Below are 19,349 nucleotides of genomic sequence, written 5' to 3'. Positions count from 1 at the left end.
ATACAAATTGATAAGAATCCAACAAACAATACTAGCTCTTTATGAACAATAACCAAGATCAAAACAGTAATAAGAAACAAAATATACATTGTCCAAAAACTTTATATTTTTCGGGTTTTTGCTGTTTTAATCAAGATTCTGAGTTCGAATCCAGCATTGAACATACAACAGCGTTAATACAATGGAGAGTTTACCGTTAATTGCACGCAAATGATACGTGGTTTACGTCCAAAAAAAACTTTATATTTTTAAAATTAAATACTAACACACGACTCGTAATAAGAGTTCAATAAAGTTTTTTTTTTGCTAAGCATCAATCAGTCAAACAAAATTCGATCAAACTATGGTGACATGCATACCCAAATTCAAAGACTGAAACATCACATCAAAAAAGAAAAACACCTATAATTTGCATTGTTATGAATCTCTCAAGCCCTTTTTCTATGTCATTTTATATGCTTGAAATTTTAGGAAAAAGCCTAAAGAAGGAAAAAAAAGTAAAAAAAATAAAAATACAAAGATAGATAGGAGGAAGAAAAACTTACGGATTCAGAACAAAGAAGTTAGATCGCTTGTTTTTTAATTTGGGGTACGTTCGATTCTCTTTCAACTCTCTGCCTAAAATTTCTTCATTCTGTGTGAGTGAAGATTTCCGTCGTGAAAATTAGGCGTTGGACATCCGTTGATAGAACTTATGGTGCAAGCATCGATATTATGATTTATTTATAGTACAAAAATAATTATTAAATATTCTATTTTTTTTGGTCAAGTAATTACGTATTCTATTAATACTAAAAATAATTATTTTTTTTGCTCAAAAAATAAAATAGTTATCTTATTGAGTAAAAAATGTATTTTATCAATAATAAAAAAGCACGCTCTCAAACCCAGTGACATTACCTGCACGTGTTATGAACCTGTTACACCATGAAATAGTTCTGCTCTTTTTTAACTTTTTATTTTGTTTTTTCTTTCATTCTTCTATCGATTGTTTCTACTTTTCCACCATAACTGCCACTTTCATTTTACTCCATCGGGTCATATTATAAGCAAAAATAACTTTTTAGATACATTGAATAACTAATGTATCTGACCTATAATTATGACCAGATACATTAATTATTCAATGAACCTAAAAAGTTGTTTTTTACTTATAAATGTGACCAGAGGAAGTATTTAACACCATTTCTGTTTGTCTAGCCCAACATCTAAATTCTAGGGTTAAGTATCTTTTTTGTCTTTATAAATATGTCAATTTTTCATTTTAATCCCTCTAAATTTTTTCTTCAACTTTTAGTTTCCAAAAGTTTTCCATCTTCACTTTTAGTTCATCCTTTAAAGTAAACTCATATGCAGAATTCATATTTTTGAATAAAAATTTTCAAAAAAATGTATAATATTAATCTCTCAAAAATTTTTTTAATTTTTTTTAACATAACATGAATTAAATATTTATTTTTATATTTTTTGCGATTAAAAATTCATATTTAATTTATGTTTTGTTAAAAAATTCTAATTTTTTTTGGAGAGAGTTTTACAATATTCTACACATATATGCACAATTTCATTAAGAAAGAAAAATACAAAAATTAACTTAAAAATAGAGACCAAAAGTAGTGATTGAAAATTTTATAGGACTAAAAGGTGAAGGAAAATTTTAGAGGGACTAAAATGAAAAATTGATATATTTATAGGGAAAAAAACATATTTAGCACTAAATTTTATTTTGTTGTAAAAAAATTTATATTTTATTTTAATACATTTTTATTAATTTTTTAAAACTTTTTTCAATTATTAATTAATAAATATGAGTGACTATACTATATTTCTTTATCAAAATATTTAATTTTTTAGTATTTTTTTATAATTGAGGAATATATTTAAGAGGGATAAGCTTTTTCTTATTATGTCCCCGCGTGAGCTTAAGTTCGTAAGGACAATGCATAATATATTCAAGGTCTGATGTTTGAACAACGGACATAAAAAAATAATCTTTTTCTTCTTATTCTTTATCACATTGAATTCACTTTGACTTTTTTTTATGAGGGGGAATTCAGTTTGACCTTTAAATGTACATTTATTGTGTGACCTTATTTTTTTTGGTTACATTGTGTGACCTCATTCAACAAAGAAAAAGAAAAAAGTAATGAAAAATACTATTTAAAACAATATATATCCCTGAATTTTGTAAGAAAAATACTACCCTAATTATTTCAAAATTAGAGATAAAAATTACTAATGTCTTAGAAGTTAAATTATATTTATGACTTTTCATGTCTATAATTATTATATTATAATTTTTTTTAATTTAATTATCATATATATATATATATATATATATATATATATATATATATATATATATATAACAAAATCCTAGCATCCTTTTTATTTTAATGCAAAGTTTGACCATATATTAATACTATGAATGTATTTTGACCATAAAATATTAAAAAAATTGATGCAAGTGGGAACTGATATAAATGCCCATAAATAATATGAATGTATTTTGAAAAATGCATATATTATATAAATTTTTATATATGAGGAATTATTTTTCTATTTTTTTTGAAAACTTGTTTAATTGAATAATATTTTTACATTTCGAGTGTTTATTTTCCTTATATCAGATGATAATTTATTTGTCCCCGTTTGCTTAGCTCAGTTGGTAAAGACAATGCATAATATATGCAAAGGTCTGTGGTTCGCTCCGGGGTTCGAACCCCGGACACCACAAAAAAAAGATGATAATTTATCTATTTATTTATGACATAATTTTAAAATAAAAATATATTGTTTACAAATAGGCCAAATACATCTTTTAGTCCTTTTAGTTTGATAGAATTCTCAAATTTGTCCTTTAAGTTTCAAAGGTTTTAAATATGTCCTTTTAGTTGATAAACTATTTCCCTATTACCCTTACGGTCAGTCTCCGTTTAACTGATGTTGATGTGGCCGTTAAGTTGCTGAATTGGATCAAAATGATGCGTTTCGAAGGCTCTAGGTAGTCAAAACACTGCGTTTAATGGTCATAAAAGATAGGGCTAAAAAGGCAGCTATTGACAACAAGAACTGCCTTTCTAGCCATATAAATGATCATTTGTGACCTTTAAGAGCAGCGTTTTGACACCATGGAGCCTTTAAAACTCAGTGTTTTGATCCAAGTCAGCAACTTAACGACCACATCAACATTAATTAAATGAAGATTGGTAGCAGGGGTAACAATGAAATAATTTATCAACTAAAAGGACCTATTTGAAACTTAAATGATTAACTTGAAAATTTTGTCAAACAAAAAGGATCAAAAGTCATATTTAACCTTACAAATAAGACAAACACTAAATATTAAATTTAATTTATTACCCACACCCACATATGTTAAATGATTAATTATATGTTACCTCATCAATAGATTTATTTGACTATGATAATTAGGTTGACAATTGTAACTAATTGAATATTAAAAAAAAATATATATTGTAGAATGTAGATAGTGATCATACAAAAATATTTTTATTTAGTGTGAGTTAAAATTAAATAATTATGGATATCTGGTTAAGTTTCATCAAAGCTATAGACAAATTTATTTATTTTTCAACAAGAAAGCTATAGCCAATTAAAAGCGTCACAACCTTTAAAACTAAGTGAAGTTTGCAAGCAATGTCAATGTGAATATGTATCCAAGTGGAATGAATACCTTTTGATTTCAACTAATGTTTCAAAGCTAGGAGTTGAGTTTATGACATCATTATTTTTGGGGTGATTGGTATTGCTTGTCAATGTTCTATGGTGTATAGGTACACCTGGCTTCTATGTTTGGTATCCTTTCTGTGATTTATCGTCAATGTTCCATTGGTGCGTAGGGGCACTTGCCTTCCATGCCTGGTTTCACTCTGATGATTCTATTGATTCTTGGTGTACTTAGCTGTCAATGTTTAATTGGTGGCTTTTCTTTTTTATCAAACAGTTTAATGGCTAGACTTATACACATAAAATTGTTTAAAGAACTTTATGAATAGATTAAAAAATATTAACTAACTTTTTGTGGTTCTTGATATAACCTTTTTATTTTTATTTTAAGATACAATGTTTTTTTTTTGTTTTTGTAAATAAAAATGTTTTTATTGTGGCTGAATATATAAAAATTATGCATAAACTATAATTATTAAAAATATTTGAATATTGACTAAAACCATTCTTGACTGGATTTTACTTACCTTATGGTTGAAACTCCAAATTACTAGGGCCTCCTTCCTCTAGTAACATGACGGTTAACAAAAAACAAAAGCATTTGTTAAAAATATCTAAAGTCATATTTAAACAAGAGAAATACTTATATAAACACAACCACGAATAAAATGTATTTGGACACACATAAAAAAATACTTATAAATCCTAGTACATGATTAAAAAGTGCACCCTTGTTTGTATTTTGTATTCCAAATGTTTATGTTCTTTTTTTGGTGAGAAATGTTTATGATGTATTAATTCGTAAAAATAATAGAACGAAAGGTGTTCTTCTCTGGTAACACGGGAGAAGGACATTGTTGCAAGGGAACCACAAGAAACAAAACATTTCTAGGTCACGTTGCATGATGCATGTCGAGGATTAAACCTATAGTTTTTTTCTTTTTAGGTTTTCTAAAGGAACTTTGGTTCCTTTGATGGGAAATTGCTTTGGAAGTCGTTACAAGGTTCATGAACCTTTCTCCCAACCCAATTCTGGTACATTTTTTATGTCACCCTAATACATATTGTTATTCATATTCTTATTATATTATTTCGTGCATGTGTATGTGTTTCAATTCATGAGAATGTATATGCAATGCAATATATACGATAAACAATGGTTGCAACAAATATTTGGAGATTGTGGATTTTTTTTTTTTGAGGGTTAATTTTTATTGTTTCACTGCTTAGGTTGAGCAGAATTTGATTTTCTGTTAACTTTGTGTTTAAGGTCTTGATGTTACCCTTGATGGGTTTATGAAGAAAATGATTGTGGTGTGTGAAAATTTATTGTGAATGAATTGATTTGGTAAACTTGATTTGAGTGTGAAATAGTTTATGTTTGGATATATTTGCATAAATGAGTTGAACAATAAACTTAAGTGTAAATATCATATCTTGAATCAAGAAATACAAATCATAGCTTTAAGTTAGAATCAATTCTAGAGAAAAAATCAATTTTAAATTTATGTGTTTAGAATCACTTTTGACTCTTCCACCGCGAAACTAAACATACGTGATTGCATATTCTATTTTAGCGACTTATTGTTAATAGTCTTTAATCTTGTGCTAAATTGAAAAACATTTTGTAGAGGTTATAAAAGTTCCTTTTAGAAGCACTCAATTGTTGGTTCACTCAAGTGCAATAGTACATGGACACAATGATGGAGGTAAACCTGAGATTCTCCCAACTCCAAGATCTGAAGGGGACATACTTTCTTCTCCACATTTAAAAGCCTTCACATTTAAGGATCTTAGGAATGCCACTAAAAATTTCAGTAATGATAGTTTAATTGGACAAGGAGGGTTTGGTTATGTTTATAAAGGGTGGATTGATGCTCAATCACTTAAGGCTGCAAGGCCTGGATGTGGAACTGTTGTAGCTGTCAAGAAGCTTAAGCCTGAAGGTTTTCAAGGCCATAAGGAGTGGCTGGTAGGTTTGGCATTCAATTCCGCTGTTTTTTTTCGGTATATCTTATTTTGGAATGAATTAAGAGTTTAATGAATATGCACCGTTAGTGTAAAGATTTTACATTGACATCCAATCACAATTTTTTCATTTGTCACATCTTTGTTGGGTTGACAAGTTGTGGTTGGTTGTTAGTGTAAAACACTTTTAGTACATTGATAGTGCATGTTTCATTTTCTGATAAATTGAACTGTACTCATAGTTTTCTTTATTTGTAGTCTGAACTCAATTATCTTGGCCAACTTCATCATCCAAATCTTGTCAAACTTACTGGATACTGCTTGGATGGGGATAACAGGCTTCTAGTCTATGAGTACATGCCGAATGGAAGCTTGGAAAAACATCTATTTAGTAGAAGTATGTTGATACCTTCGGTAGATTATATAAGGCTTCCGATATACACTTGAGTCCACTATTATTTTTAATAGAAGAGTTATTAGTATTAATTAGACACCGTTAAGAGGTGTCTGAACATGTGTCTGAGGCGTGTCAGATAAGTTTCGGGGTGTGAAACGTGTCTGACACGCCGACATGGTACTTTAGAGAGGTATTAGTGCTTCATAGATGGATCACAATGAGTACTCCAATCTACTTTAACAGAATCGCGCTTCTAGCTTATGAGTACATATGCACAAAGGAACCTTGAAAAATAATCTATTTTGCAGTATGTTGATGCCTTTAGTAACTAATAGAAGTTTCAGATATACTCTTGAGTACACTAAATTTAACATTTTGCAAATCAAGCAAACCTTACCACTTAATTGTGTAATAAGAACTATGGAACTGTTAATTGCAGAGGGCACACAACTACTTCCTTGGGCAACAAGAATCAAAGTTGCTATTGGGGCTGCTCGAGGTCTCACCTTCCTTCATGACTCTAATCAACAAATTATCTACCGTGATTTCAAGGCTTCTAATATTTTATTAGACTCGGTATGTTGATTAAATATCAGCATTGCCAGCTTACAAAATGTGTTGTTATAAACTTCTTTTAGCTGTATCTTCTTTATCTCTTATCTATTTTATTTTTATCCCTTCTTCATTTTTCAAGGCTTTAAAATGAAATGCACACCTTAATTTAATGGATCAGTGGACTTAGAATTTTCTGATGGAAAGTTCATTTTAACTTTATTATTTTCTAGCATTCTGGCATCTTAATAATGTGTTCAAATATTATACTAATGCAGGAATTTAATGCAAAACTGTCAGACTTTGGATTGGCCAAAGCAGGGCCCACTGGTGATCGTTCTCATGTTTCCACTCAAGTCCTAGGCACTCAAGGTTATGCTGCTCCTGAATATATTGCCACAGGTTGGAGTTTTTTCTCTTAAACTTTTCTTTTTAATGTATTTTGGTTCATCAAATTTTTTTTTATCAGCTTCCTTATTTTCAATGATTTTAGAATCTTTTCTTTGGATTATTAATAGTGAATCAAACTTGACTTCATGAACATCACTCAAAATTGTGAATCAACTAGGTGTGCTGAATGAAATTTCACAGGTCAACCAACTTTTAAAGTGAAATCTAGCATCTACATTTTCCATGTATACATATGCTTTCTGTTCATGTTCATCTAGAAAATGTAGAGGTGTGTAGATCTTGCCGAGTCATATAAACCATTTAGCCACCACAAATCTTATGCTGTTAAATATATCAATGACTTTTTAAGTATTTACTTGGTGTCTGACCGAAGTATCAATGACTTTTTTTCACTAACTGATGAATTTGATTCCCAGATATTTACAAAAAATATTGCAGCTAACTTTTTTATATACAATTTGCTAGTGTATATACATCACACACCCTTTGGTTCATATGCAAATATGGATTATTGTTATCCTTTTGAGATATCTTAGCAAAGCGGTGTTTTGTTTGCAAAATATGATGACCAAAAAAACTTTGATCAGGTCGGCTGACAACAAGGTGCGATGTCTATAGCTTCGGCGTTGTGCTATTGGAACTACTATCAGGGCGCAATGCAGTCGATAAAACAAAATCAGGAGTGGAACATAATCTGGTAGATTGGGCAAGACCATACTTGGGTGATAGAAGGAAATTGTTTCGGATTATGGACACAAGATTACAAGGGCAGTATCCACAAAGGGCGGCTTACACCGCTGCAATTCTTGCATTACAATGTATTAGTGAGGCCAAATTTAGACCACAAATGTCCGAGGTTTTGACTACTTTGGAACATTTGCCAGTCATCAGACATTCAGCTAGTCCTTCTAGATTCGAGGAGAAACCGTTCCCAGGTCCAATAAGAGAAAGAATCTGAAGCCTAATTCTGAGAAAAACTAGAAAAATATCCGTACATATGCATAGGTGTAAAAGAGGACAACGTAACACAGGTTTATTTTCTCTTCATGTAGACCTCTGTGGACCCCCTTCCCTTTTCTGGGTTTTCTGGTCTTGTTAGGTGATAGCATTAGCCCTCATGACGGAGTTTTGTGAATTCTTGATTTTCCTATATACATACAGAACTTTTGTCATCAAAAGATATTGGCAAGCATTAAAATGCATTATCTTAGACATTCTCAATCAGGGGGAATTGTTTAGATTCTGCCATAACAACATTCTTTTTAAAAAAAAAAAAAAAAATTGGGAAGAGAAAAATTGTCAATAAATACTGTGGCGCTAATGACCATTTTACAAATGTCCTTGTGGTGTTTTGAACTTTCTCAAAGTTGCACAGTCAAGGTCTTAGCACTGAGCTCACACCTCGTGGATAATATTCTTAGTTGGTGAAAAAAGTTTAACGACAAGAATTCCAGTTTAGTTGCATGCAAATAATTCTGCCATACTAGTTCACATTCCGTGTCACCTATTGTTGCATAATTTAATAACAGAACCGAGTGAAATACTGCAAAATATTTGTGATAACCAGAGTTGATGTTTCTTATATGCATGATTGGAGAGGGAAGGAGATGAGTATGGTTGCATTTCATTGAGCATTTGAAGAAGGCTGTGGTCTTCTCCCTACATACTGTGAGTAAGTAAGGAAAACAAGCCCCGGTTACTATTGAATCAGATGTTGCCATTGGATAAGGAAATTGGTTTCAAGGCCTATTTATTTCTTTATCTTTATCAACATCAATTTATGGGTTTATAGCTGCTTATAAGGTTTGTCTGTTGAAGCATCAAGCTAGCATGTTGTGCTTTTTTAGTGTGAATTAGATATCTTTTCCGCGCAATTATAAATATTAATTCTTCGGGTTAATTAGGATTACAATAAATGACAAAACAAGTCGTGCGTAGAATATATGACTTCTTCTCCAATCAAAAATATAAATATAAATTGAGCATGTTTTATGTATGACTTTCTTAAATTTAAAGTTCTTTATCAGAAGCCGATTAAGTTACAATTAACTTTTTTTAATTTGAGAATGAAATCAAATTAGGACGGCTAAAAAGGTTTGTTGGTCTATTTTAATAAAAATGATAAATCGCTATGAATACACAACTTATAGCCATTTTTATTTACGAAAAACAGGGCCATCATTTAAAGGTTTTAGAAATGGTATACGAAGACACACTTTTTCTACACCTATACGACATATGGTTAATCATGTTAAAAAATATGATTAATTGAATTGAGTAGACAATTAATTTAATTACGGTTAAATTTATGGTTACTCCAACTACATTTTTTTTTAAAAGGCTTCAACTACATTATTTAATCACAATATTTAACATGAATTGAATTAACCATCTATTGAAATTAATTAATCATATTTTTACATATGATTAACTAAGTGTCGTAAGTATATGAAAAAAGGAGTGTGCATGAATAATTTTTGTTTAGATATGCTACTTGAACTTTTTTGAAAAATAAAAGTTCTATATCCTATGTACAACTTGTTTGGCCATAGGGGAAGTTCATTGAATTTTGCTCTCCACCCAGCACGTTTTGCTCGCACCCTGCAAGCGTACCAAAAATACCCTTGCGCAAGTTAAGTCACGTAGCGTGACTTAACTAACGTACGTTGTATTTATGCGTGACTTAAGTCACGCACTACGCGAGTTAAGTCGCGCAAATAAGGTTGATTTTTAACTTTTTTTTTAATGCCCTCTTGAGGTCAAAACTTATTTGATACCCTCTTCGGTATATGCCAAATAGCTCCTGGGGGAAATAGTGATCAGTCCTGTTGGGGAAAACGACATCAAGATGCCCTTTTCCCGACCGGACCGACCACTACTTCCCCCAGAAGCCACTGGTATATACCTAAAGCGGTATAACCACCCTAGAAACTAATAAGAAACAAAGAAGCAGAGCAAGAAGAAGAGAAAGAGTGGGATGATAAAATGTGAGGAAAAGAGGAAGCATGTGAGGATTTTTATAGGGGGTATGAGGTATATAGCAATTAATGAGCCAAAAAACGTGGTCAAATGTGAAGGAAAACGTGCAAAAACCATTGAAGACCATTGACTACCATCCAAGAAACGTTTGTGCCTCAGTTTTTAGAACCGGCCAATTTACGCAAGTTAACTTGCGCAGTGCTTATAACGTGCGTGACTTAAGTCACGCACAGCTTATATGATGCGTGAGTTAAGTCACGCAATGTGACTTAATTAACGCAATATATTTTTTATAATAAAGTCAATAAAATTGCGATAGCGTGAATTCAATAAAATAAATTAGAAGAATAAAGTCAATAAAATAAATTTCAATAAAATTCGAACAAATATTGCGACAGCGTGAATTCAAATAAATATTGCGACAACGTGAATTCAAATAAATATTGCGACAGCGTGAATTCAAATAAATATTTGCATTGGCGTTTTGAATAAATAAATTCGATAAGTACACAACATTAATTCTTAGACAATTTTATTTAGATATAATTTCATCTACGTTACATTACATTGTGGTATCATTACATTACATTACGTAAAAGACATGTACGTCAACTATCATTACATTACATTCGGAAATGTACCTTCCAACTACAACAATTATCTTACCTTTGAATGGGGTCAATTCAAACTAGCTAAACAGCAGGACTCCAGCATTCGTCCAGAAGTGCTTTTATTCCATTCCAAATGTTAAATTCTTGTTGGTCTTGGTTTAAAATGACAGTATCTAAGTGCCAACGGAATGAGGTCCAGACCTTGACACTTTGATACCATCATTTAAACGAAGCCAACAAGAAATTAACATTTAGAATGGAACAAAAACACTCCCGGACGAATGCCGGTGTCCTGCCATTTAACTAGTTTGAATGACCCCATCCAAAGGAAGACAATTGTTGTAGTTGGAATGTGCATTCCAACTACAACAATTGTCTTACCTCTGAAATGGGGTAAATTCAAACTTGCCAAACAACAGGACTCAAGCATTTCGCTCCGCATTCATGCTTTTCTTTGAAAAGAATAAATTTTTGTCAGGCTTGATTTAGATGATGGTATTCAAGTGCCAACGAAATGAGGTCCATTCCTTGACACTTAATACCATCATCTAAGCAAGCCTAACAAAAATTTAATCTTTTCAAAGGAAAAACATGAACGCGGAGCGAAATGCTTGAGTCCTCGCCGTTTGGCAAGTTTGAATCACCCCATTTCAGAGGTGAGACAAATGTTGTAGTTTGAATGCACCTTACCCTAGCTAATGACGATCTTCTGGCGGAATCAAGCTGTTGATGATATCTTCAGTTGATCTCAGCAACGTCACCCGCATATTGATCCACTGGAACTTGGTGTGCTCCCAAAACATGCTCGTCACGTGTTCGTCGTTCTTTAACTCCACCCAAGTGAATGATACGCTCCCCTCGTCGAGCTTTGGACTTTTATACAGAATATTTTGCACCCTCCTTGTGTCTGTGGGGTTGACTCCTTGGTAGAATTCATTCAGTTGATCCTTGAGATCTCTTAACGTTACATCAAGGCACCGAACCTTCAACCTCTGAGTTTCCCCGCCGTTGAATTTTGCATGAACGTCGATCCACCCGGCCATTGCTTCAAATCTACACACATAGAAATTAAAAATAATCAATGAAAAACTCATTCAAACATTTAATCAAACACTTGGTGTGCATATTATACATAAACCCTAAAAATGATAACTACAACATAAACATGCAAACATCTAAATAATTAAGCAATATTACTCATTTGCATGTATATTACTCATTTGCATGTAACATTGTATCATATTTTGCAAAAAAAATCAAAATTTAAACAAACCCTAATTCTAAAAAAATTTCTATACAAAATCAACATAAACATGCAAACATCTAAACATTTAAGCAACACAAGTCATTTACATCCTAACATTGTATGATTTCCTTCCAAAAACACCAAAATTTAAACAAACTATAAATCTAAAAAATTTCTAATTTAAGAGAACAAATCTAACATGCAAACTTAAAATGTTAATGGTGTTTGATCATGAGAACTTACTTGTTATTGGAGTGTTGTTTGATTTGAACTTGAAGGAATTTTGGAGTTGGGTGATTTGAGAGAGATTTTTGAGATTCTAGATGAGAAATGAGGAAATGAGGTGGTCTGCATGGTTAAGACAACACGCCACGTGAGTTAACTAACGCTGCGCATGTTAACTCACGCAGCGTTAGTTAACTTGCGCAAGTTAACTTGCACAAGGGTATTTTTGGTAGGCTTGCAGGGTGCGAGCAAAACGTGCTGGGTGAAGAGCAATAATCAAGTTCATTAGGTTGGATGATCACAATGAGTTAAGAGTAACTACACAAATGAGAAAGATACAATATCTTTAGAGTGTTACTTTTCCCACCCTATGACTTTCCTCGCGCGCCCTATTTTTTTTCCAATTTTACCCCTAGTCCGGATTTCGTAATCCGGAATGTATTGTTAGTAATTTTCAGATTTCTCCGGATTTTAAAATCCGGATTAGTATTTTAGCAGAACTTTTGCAATTTTAAGCTCTACAATTCTTAAAATAAAATGCGAATAAAATAAAAAACATAAATAAAAAGACACAAACATAAAAACAACTCATTTTATTAATATATGAACAATACATTACAATAATTTTCAAGCTTTTTAAGCTTATTACATAACATCCTAAATCTATTTCTAATCTCCTAAGAGCCTAATTCTAATCTCCTAAGAGCCTAACCACTGCTATGTGATAGGACATAGCAGTAGCTTGGCTATTGGAGGAAAACCGGAGGAGGAGGGAAGAGGAGGGCGGGAAGAAGAAACAAATGCCCCTGAGGGAGGTGGGGGGTGCTCAGACTTACGCCCCGACAGGCGAAGCTAATAACCACACTGACCCACATGACCCTCAGATGAACCGCCCTTCGTTGCAGCGCGGTTCCATCCTCATTGACCGTTCATACAAACTCTGAAAATTTTCAACAAGGCCCTTATCTATGAAAGGCCAACGATGGAAAACCATGGTTGTAGAAGGAAGAAGAGGAGGAGAGGGATGGTGTGAGAAATGGTGGGGTTTGGAAGGGTATTTATAGGGAGGGGTGGGTGAAAAATGGTTGGGAAACCATTAATGCAGTCAAAAAACGTGGTAAAACACGTTTTTTTGACTTGACCACCGACAAATGCGTGTGGTGCAGACCACCGGCCATGGCACTGAAGCGTTCCGGAATATACAATCCGGAATGCACCTTTTAGTTCCGGAATATATTTTCCGGATTAGTGCGATTATGGTGCTCTTATGGTGAACGAGGGGAACATTTGCACTTCTTTGTAGGGCTAAGGACATTCCGGAATGTATAATCTGGAATGCTTCAGCATTGGATTCTTTTGAAAGAGAGCTTGACTTCTTTTGAAAGAGTGCCATCAATTAGTGGTTGGACGGTTACAACTACTAACACGTTTTCATTGACTGTATTAATGACCTAGGACTTGTTTAAGGCTATAAATAGGCTTCCATCTTCAACAAATACATTCGTTCTTCACTTCACCTCTTTCCTTCCATTTTCTTCAAATTTTTTAAGTATCGTAGGAGTGTCGGTGGTGTCATGGTCATTGTTGACCGTTCCTATGAACCCTGCTATAGCATTTCAGCTTGTGTGGGGTTCATATAACGGTCAACAGAGACCTTTGACATCAAAGAAAGACACAAAATATTCATATCGTCTTTGTTCGGATTATATTTTCCGGAACTCTCTTCACCTCTTTTCTGCAATTTTCTTCAAATGTTTTTAGTTTTTTAGGGGTGTCGGTGGTGGCATGGTCATTGTTGGCCGTTCCTATGAACCCTGCAATAGCATTTTAGCTTGTGTGGGGTTCATATAACGGTCAACAGAGACCCTTGACATCAAAGAAAGACACAAAAAACGCACAACAAATGGTCCGTATTTTATATTCCGGAAGTTACTAACAATCTGGTCCGGAAAGCATAATCCGGACCAGGGGTATTTTTGGAATTTTTGCAGGGCGCGCGAGAAGGCAGTAGGGTGGGAAAAGTAACACTCATATCTTTACTCAAAACTTTAAGGCATTTGTCACTTATGTTGTTCGACCTCACCACTTTCATCAAATGTGAGGCTTTAACTCACACTTGACATATCATAACATCTCTCCCTCAAGACTCTCCAGGTTTGTGATCCAAACACCAAAAATCTCTCCCCCATCAATTCGAACGAGAGATCTGATACCACTGTTGAGCAATGAGGGGAAGCTTCGTTGGGTTGGATCATCACATTCGGTCAACAGTAACCACATGTTTGAGTTGGAATCACATCTTCACCTAAAATTTTAATACATTGAGTTTGTGGACCCTATCACTTATATGTTGTTTAACTCAACTCTTCGATCCAATGTAAGACATTAACTCAAACTTGACATATTACAACATCACTCCCTCAAGTGTGAGACTCCATGCCTCCTTGACCCAACCCTGTGAATCTCTCATGCTCCCCCATAAGATCGAAATGGATACTGATACCACTGTTAGACCATGAAAGGGAGCCTCACTAGGTTGGATTAGTAAATTGCGCTAAGAGCAACCCCACAAACACCACATTTTTGCCCAAAACCTTAAAACATTTAATTTATGGATCATATCATTTATATGCTGCTCAACATCAACAAGTTTAACTCACACTCACATCAAACATCATTCCTCAAATGCGAGACTTTCAAGGTCTCTCAACCTTCCTCAAATTAAATTGTTGACGTGTTCAATTCTCATAGTTCTCAAAGTTAATTTAATAGAAAATGAAAAAAAAAAAAATTTAACCTCCGAACCAAATAATCATATGCATAAATCAATACTTTATAAATTTCAATGTTTTCTACGAAAAATTAAGTGATGCACCCACTAAAACATTATTAAATACACAATAATGTGAGAAATAAATTATTTGATCACATATATAGGTTAATATATTTTTGAAAGTGCTTCTTAAAAAAAATATTTTTAAAAGTGTTAATAATGTAAAATAATTCTAAAATATTAAGAGACCTAGAGAATAATTATAATTTGCGGATGTTGAAGTATTTTTAAATTTTTGGGTATATAATGGTATAAATTTTTGTAATCTCCAATTTTTTATTTAAATTATCAATAATCTCATCATTTTATTTTTTATTAACGCATAAACAATAAATAAGGGCACAATTAAAAGTCTCCGTGAACTTAACCCAATTGATAGAGACAATGCATAATATATGAAAGGTCTGTGGCTTGAACCTCGGAAGCCATAGACAAAAAGGCCACAATAATATAATGTGATAAAAGTCCAAAATATATGCTGAAACAAAATAATATACACTTTGATTTTTATACAACTTGAAATCGATGTATTGATATGAACAGTTAAAAACCTATATTAGACCTTTAGAACTTGTCCAATTAGTTCATCTAATCATAATTTGGATCCATGTTTCAATGGATATGTAACTGTTTTTTTTTTTTTTTTACAAGAATGGATATGTAACTGTTGTTTTACTAATTTTGAGATAATTTGCGGTATCCATTAGTTGATGTCAATTTTGACCGTAACAAAACTATGAGTTGATCTGATGATCCACCCATGCCAAAATATTAAAAGAACGGTTTATTCTCACACAAAATATTAAAAGAACGACTTATTCAAAATCTTCTTGAGAACGAGAAAATTTGAGTTTATATTTGTACACATTTGTTTGGTCCAGCTTTTTTTAAGATTAAAAGCTACTTTAAACTTAAACGTAATAATAAGAACTTTAAAAATAAAGTAAAAGTCGTTTGGTAATTCCAATTTTTTTACTTGAAAGTAGATTTTGAACTAATTTTTTTTGGATAAATTTTGTACCCTTTTTTCCTGAGAAGATGTATTTAATGTTTTATTACAAAATTTGTCCTACAAATTAATTTTTGTTACATAAACATTTCTCTTTTGTGATTTATTTATACATTTTTTTATATATGTATATCAAAGAATATAAAAAAAATTCAATATTTAAAAAAAAATTGGTATCTGGTTCATGGACCAACCACAATTGGCATCGGAGAATGGAAGCCGAGATCTTAAGAGAAACACAATTCAAGGTCTCAAGTTAACACCAATAGACCAATCTAAATGAGTTTTTATTTCATATTATATAATTTAGTTTATTATTTACAAACAAATATTTTGCTAGAAATATATTTTTAAATGAAAACATTTATCTTTTGAGATGTCATCAGGCATGACAAGTCTTCAATTAGATAAAAATTGATATATGATATCCCCTACAATTATTTTAAAAAATAAACAATAACTGGAATGTGTAATGTTTTTTTGAACAATTGGAACGTGTAAAAAGATTGAATTGTAAAATGGAATTTTAACAAATAAAAAATAATTAAAGATAAAGATGTGCCTTGCGGGATTGGATGGAATAGCAATGGAAATTGAGTGCATAGGCTTTTTCAAAAGTTCAAATTTGTGGCTTCTTCTTTTTCAGTTTTTCGTCAATAATATTAAGCGACTTTTTTTTAACAAGAGCTTAATGGAAAATGTGTTTGGCGCCTCTTCTTCATTAAAGGAGAAGAGAAGCTCAAATAAAGCTGGGCGAACACTTAATTCCTTTGTTATTTAACATAAATACGATAGAAATTAAAACGATGTGCAAATTGAAAATTATTTCAACTTTTTAATATATTTATGAGATTAATGAATATAAAATATCATTATTAAAAAAGAATAAAATTATATCGTGTTTGGCACCAGTATACACAATGTTATCATTCATAGCAACACAAATGTATCACAAGAAACAAAGCTAAACGATGAACAAGAAGGAAAGATTGAAAATCATCGTGCTAAATGTGAGAGCTAGATTCAGAAATAAATCTAGCTAGCCATGAATCGATAAACCATGATATGCTTGTATGTCTCTCCAGGCTTCACAATCTGAGATGGAAAGTCAGGCTTATTCACAGAATCTGGGAAACCTTGTGTCTCCAAAGCAATGCCACCATACTTGTGATATGTAGCTCCATCCTTTCCTTTAGTATCAGTCAACATTCCACTAGTATAGTATTGCAATCCAACTTGGTTTGACCACAACTCCATTTTCCTTCCTGAGACAGGTTCTTTCACTATACAAACTTTGGTTAAATGATTTTGACCATTCACGTCAATTGCATAGTTAATGTCGTATAAACCAGGAAGGTCATTAATTTGACTTCCAACTTGTTTTGGTTTAAGGAAATCATATGGCGTGTTCTTCACGGATTCGAGTTTGCCTGTTGGGATGAGTTTATCATCTACCGGTGTGATGGATGAACCAAAGATTTGAACAGTGTGATTAAGAATGTCACCACTGTTGTGGCCTCCTAGGTTCCAGTATGCATGTTGTGCTAGATTTACTGGTGTGGGTTTGTTTACTGGCTTGGCAGTCATTTTCACACCCAATATGTTCTTTTCAAGCAACATGTATGTCACACTTACGTCAAGCTTTCCAGGAAAACCTGTTGAGTTTTATTTTGCAAAGAAAATAATGCAAAATGTTAGTTTTATTGCTACAAACATGGGGCTGCATCAGATACTTTACAAAATATGCAGATTTTAATTTTTTTCTTCAAAATTTAAAATCAAAACGGTTTAATCTTGACAGTCATCGATGCACTAACGGTGTGAATTTAGGGTATTTTGATCAGAGAATCTTGATCAATGTTGTCGTGATAAAACAAACAACCAAGGTTTTCGATTGTGGTAACAGTCTGTGTCGTGATCCTTAATATTACAAAGAATCGTATACAAATGAGGCTGATGTGGCCTTAAACGCAGTCGCAGCAACATCAAAATCTTGATGTCACATTGCAATTTGCAAATTGCATTCAAGAACTTTTTTAAAGACTCTGAATAGTTAAATTATATATGTGGCAGGCAGTAATTAAATGAAAGTACAAACCTTGTTCACCATCAAAACTGTGGTAGGTAAATGTTACATGACTATCATCCTTGTGAACTGCTACTTTCCATACGTTATCACCGAACCCTTTCTGGCCACCTGCAATTTCATCAATGATTAATAAGAAAATGTAAATAATGCATCATTGCATGAATTTGTAATGTGTGTATGTAAATTATTTATCAGAAACTTAAATATATTAATATTAACGTACCATGGAGTGTGTTCCCATGATCATTAGCTGGCAATTTGTATGTTTTACCATCCAAAGTGAATTGAGCTCCTCCAATCCTATTTGCCACACGCCCAATAAGACCACCGAAGTAGACTCCATCAGTCTGCATCAAATGAGTTCTAATAATATTTATTTATTTCGAATTATATTTTACATTTTCATTTTCAATTTATCAAATTAAAGAAAAGAACAATGAATTAATCATACCTCATATTGCTCAATGGAATCATAGCCAAGAACAACATCAGCCACTTTCCCTGGAAAAGTAAATAAAAAAAAAAGTTATATAAATATTAATGTGGAATAAGGGATCATAGATATGAAATAAAATAAAACAAGACAAACCATGTTTATCAGGTACATAAACAGCGACAATTGAAGCACCATAGTTTGTCAAATTAACCCTCATACTTCCTTTTTTTAACTCATAAAATCCAATCTTCTCACTTTTCTCACTTTTATGTGAATGTGCATAAGTGTGAACCAGGAGCCCCAAGAGGACACAAAATAATAAGGATACCTTAGCCATTGTTGAACAATTATTTCTCTTTCTCAAATTCTAATGAAGAAATGAACACAAACCATAGAGATATATATGTAGAACTGAAGGAGGAAATTGGCCCCACAAAATTCGGATTAACTTTCTAATCTACGTTTAAGGTTATTGGATAAGTTTAGGATTTCAACAAGGAAATGTCTGTTATATTTGGCAAATGTGTCAGTGCCATCACATGATATCTACGTTTAAGGATAATGGATAATTTTAGCATTTTTTTTACTTTTTTTATAAATATTTCTTCATCATGTTTCCTTTATTTGAGTCAACCAACATTATGTGAACGAGATACTTACACATATTCGTTTTGGAAAATGCTTAATAAAGCGACAAAAAGCAACCCGACAATTTCCCGAATGAAATTAACACTAATTCCAAGTTTGACCAAAACTAACAACCATGGGCCATGACTCCTTTATTGTTGGCCAAAGCAATTTTTGATTGGACGACGGCATTTCGTGAAGCAATTGGGACATATTTTCTCGCGTGAAATAGCAGTCCTCGTTTGTTTTTTCTTTCCGATTTGACCGGTCAACTCG

At 32.5% G+C, this 19,349-nt stretch overlaps 2 protein-coding genes across 2 annotated transcripts; one reads left to right on the top strand and one right to left on the bottom strand.

Annotated features, from left to right (window-relative positions):
- The first annotated feature begins 4,529 nt into the window (after positions 1 to 4,529).
- On the top strand, positions 4,530 to 8,196 carry LOC146901875 (putative serine/threonine-protein kinase PBL3). Its single transcript, XM_085737471.1, has 6 exons — positions 4,530 to 4,725; positions 5,322 to 5,662; positions 5,917 to 6,055; positions 6,495 to 6,631; positions 6,886 to 7,009; positions 7,606 to 8,196. Exons 1-6 carry the CDS (start codon positions 4,665 to 4,667, stop codon positions 7,974 to 7,976), a joined length of 1,173 nt encoding a protein of 390 aa, XP_085593597.1. The 5' UTR covers positions 4,530 to 4,664; the 3' UTR covers positions 7,977 to 8,196.
- An 8,626-nt stretch (positions 8,197 to 16,822) lies between these two features.
- Positions 16,823 to 18,818, bottom strand: LOC146901874 (Galactose mutarotase-like superfamily protein). Its single transcript, XM_085738005.1, has 5 exons — positions 18,600 to 18,818; positions 18,462 to 18,511; positions 18,234 to 18,357; positions 18,020 to 18,118; positions 16,823 to 17,576 (listed from the first exon to the last, which is right to left on the bottom strand). Exons 1-5 carry the CDS (start codon positions 18,781 to 18,783, stop codon positions 16,957 to 16,959), a joined length of 1,077 nt encoding a protein of 358 aa, XP_085594131.1. The 5' UTR covers positions 18,784 to 18,818; the 3' UTR covers positions 16,823 to 16,956.
- Between the last annotated feature and the right edge of the window lie 531 nt (positions 18,819 to 19,349).

This window comes from Medicago sativa, chromosome 8 (genome assembly GCF_051527215.1).
Source record: "Medicago sativa cultivar Bolivia chromosome 8, Bolivia_mono, whole genome shotgun sequence".
Taxonomy (NCBI): domain Eukaryota; kingdom Viridiplantae; phylum Streptophyta; class Magnoliopsida; order Fabales; family Fabaceae; genus Medicago; species Medicago sativa.
The sequence above is the reverse complement of the archived record's forward strand: the minus strand, read 5'-3'. Positions and strand labels throughout refer to the sequence as shown.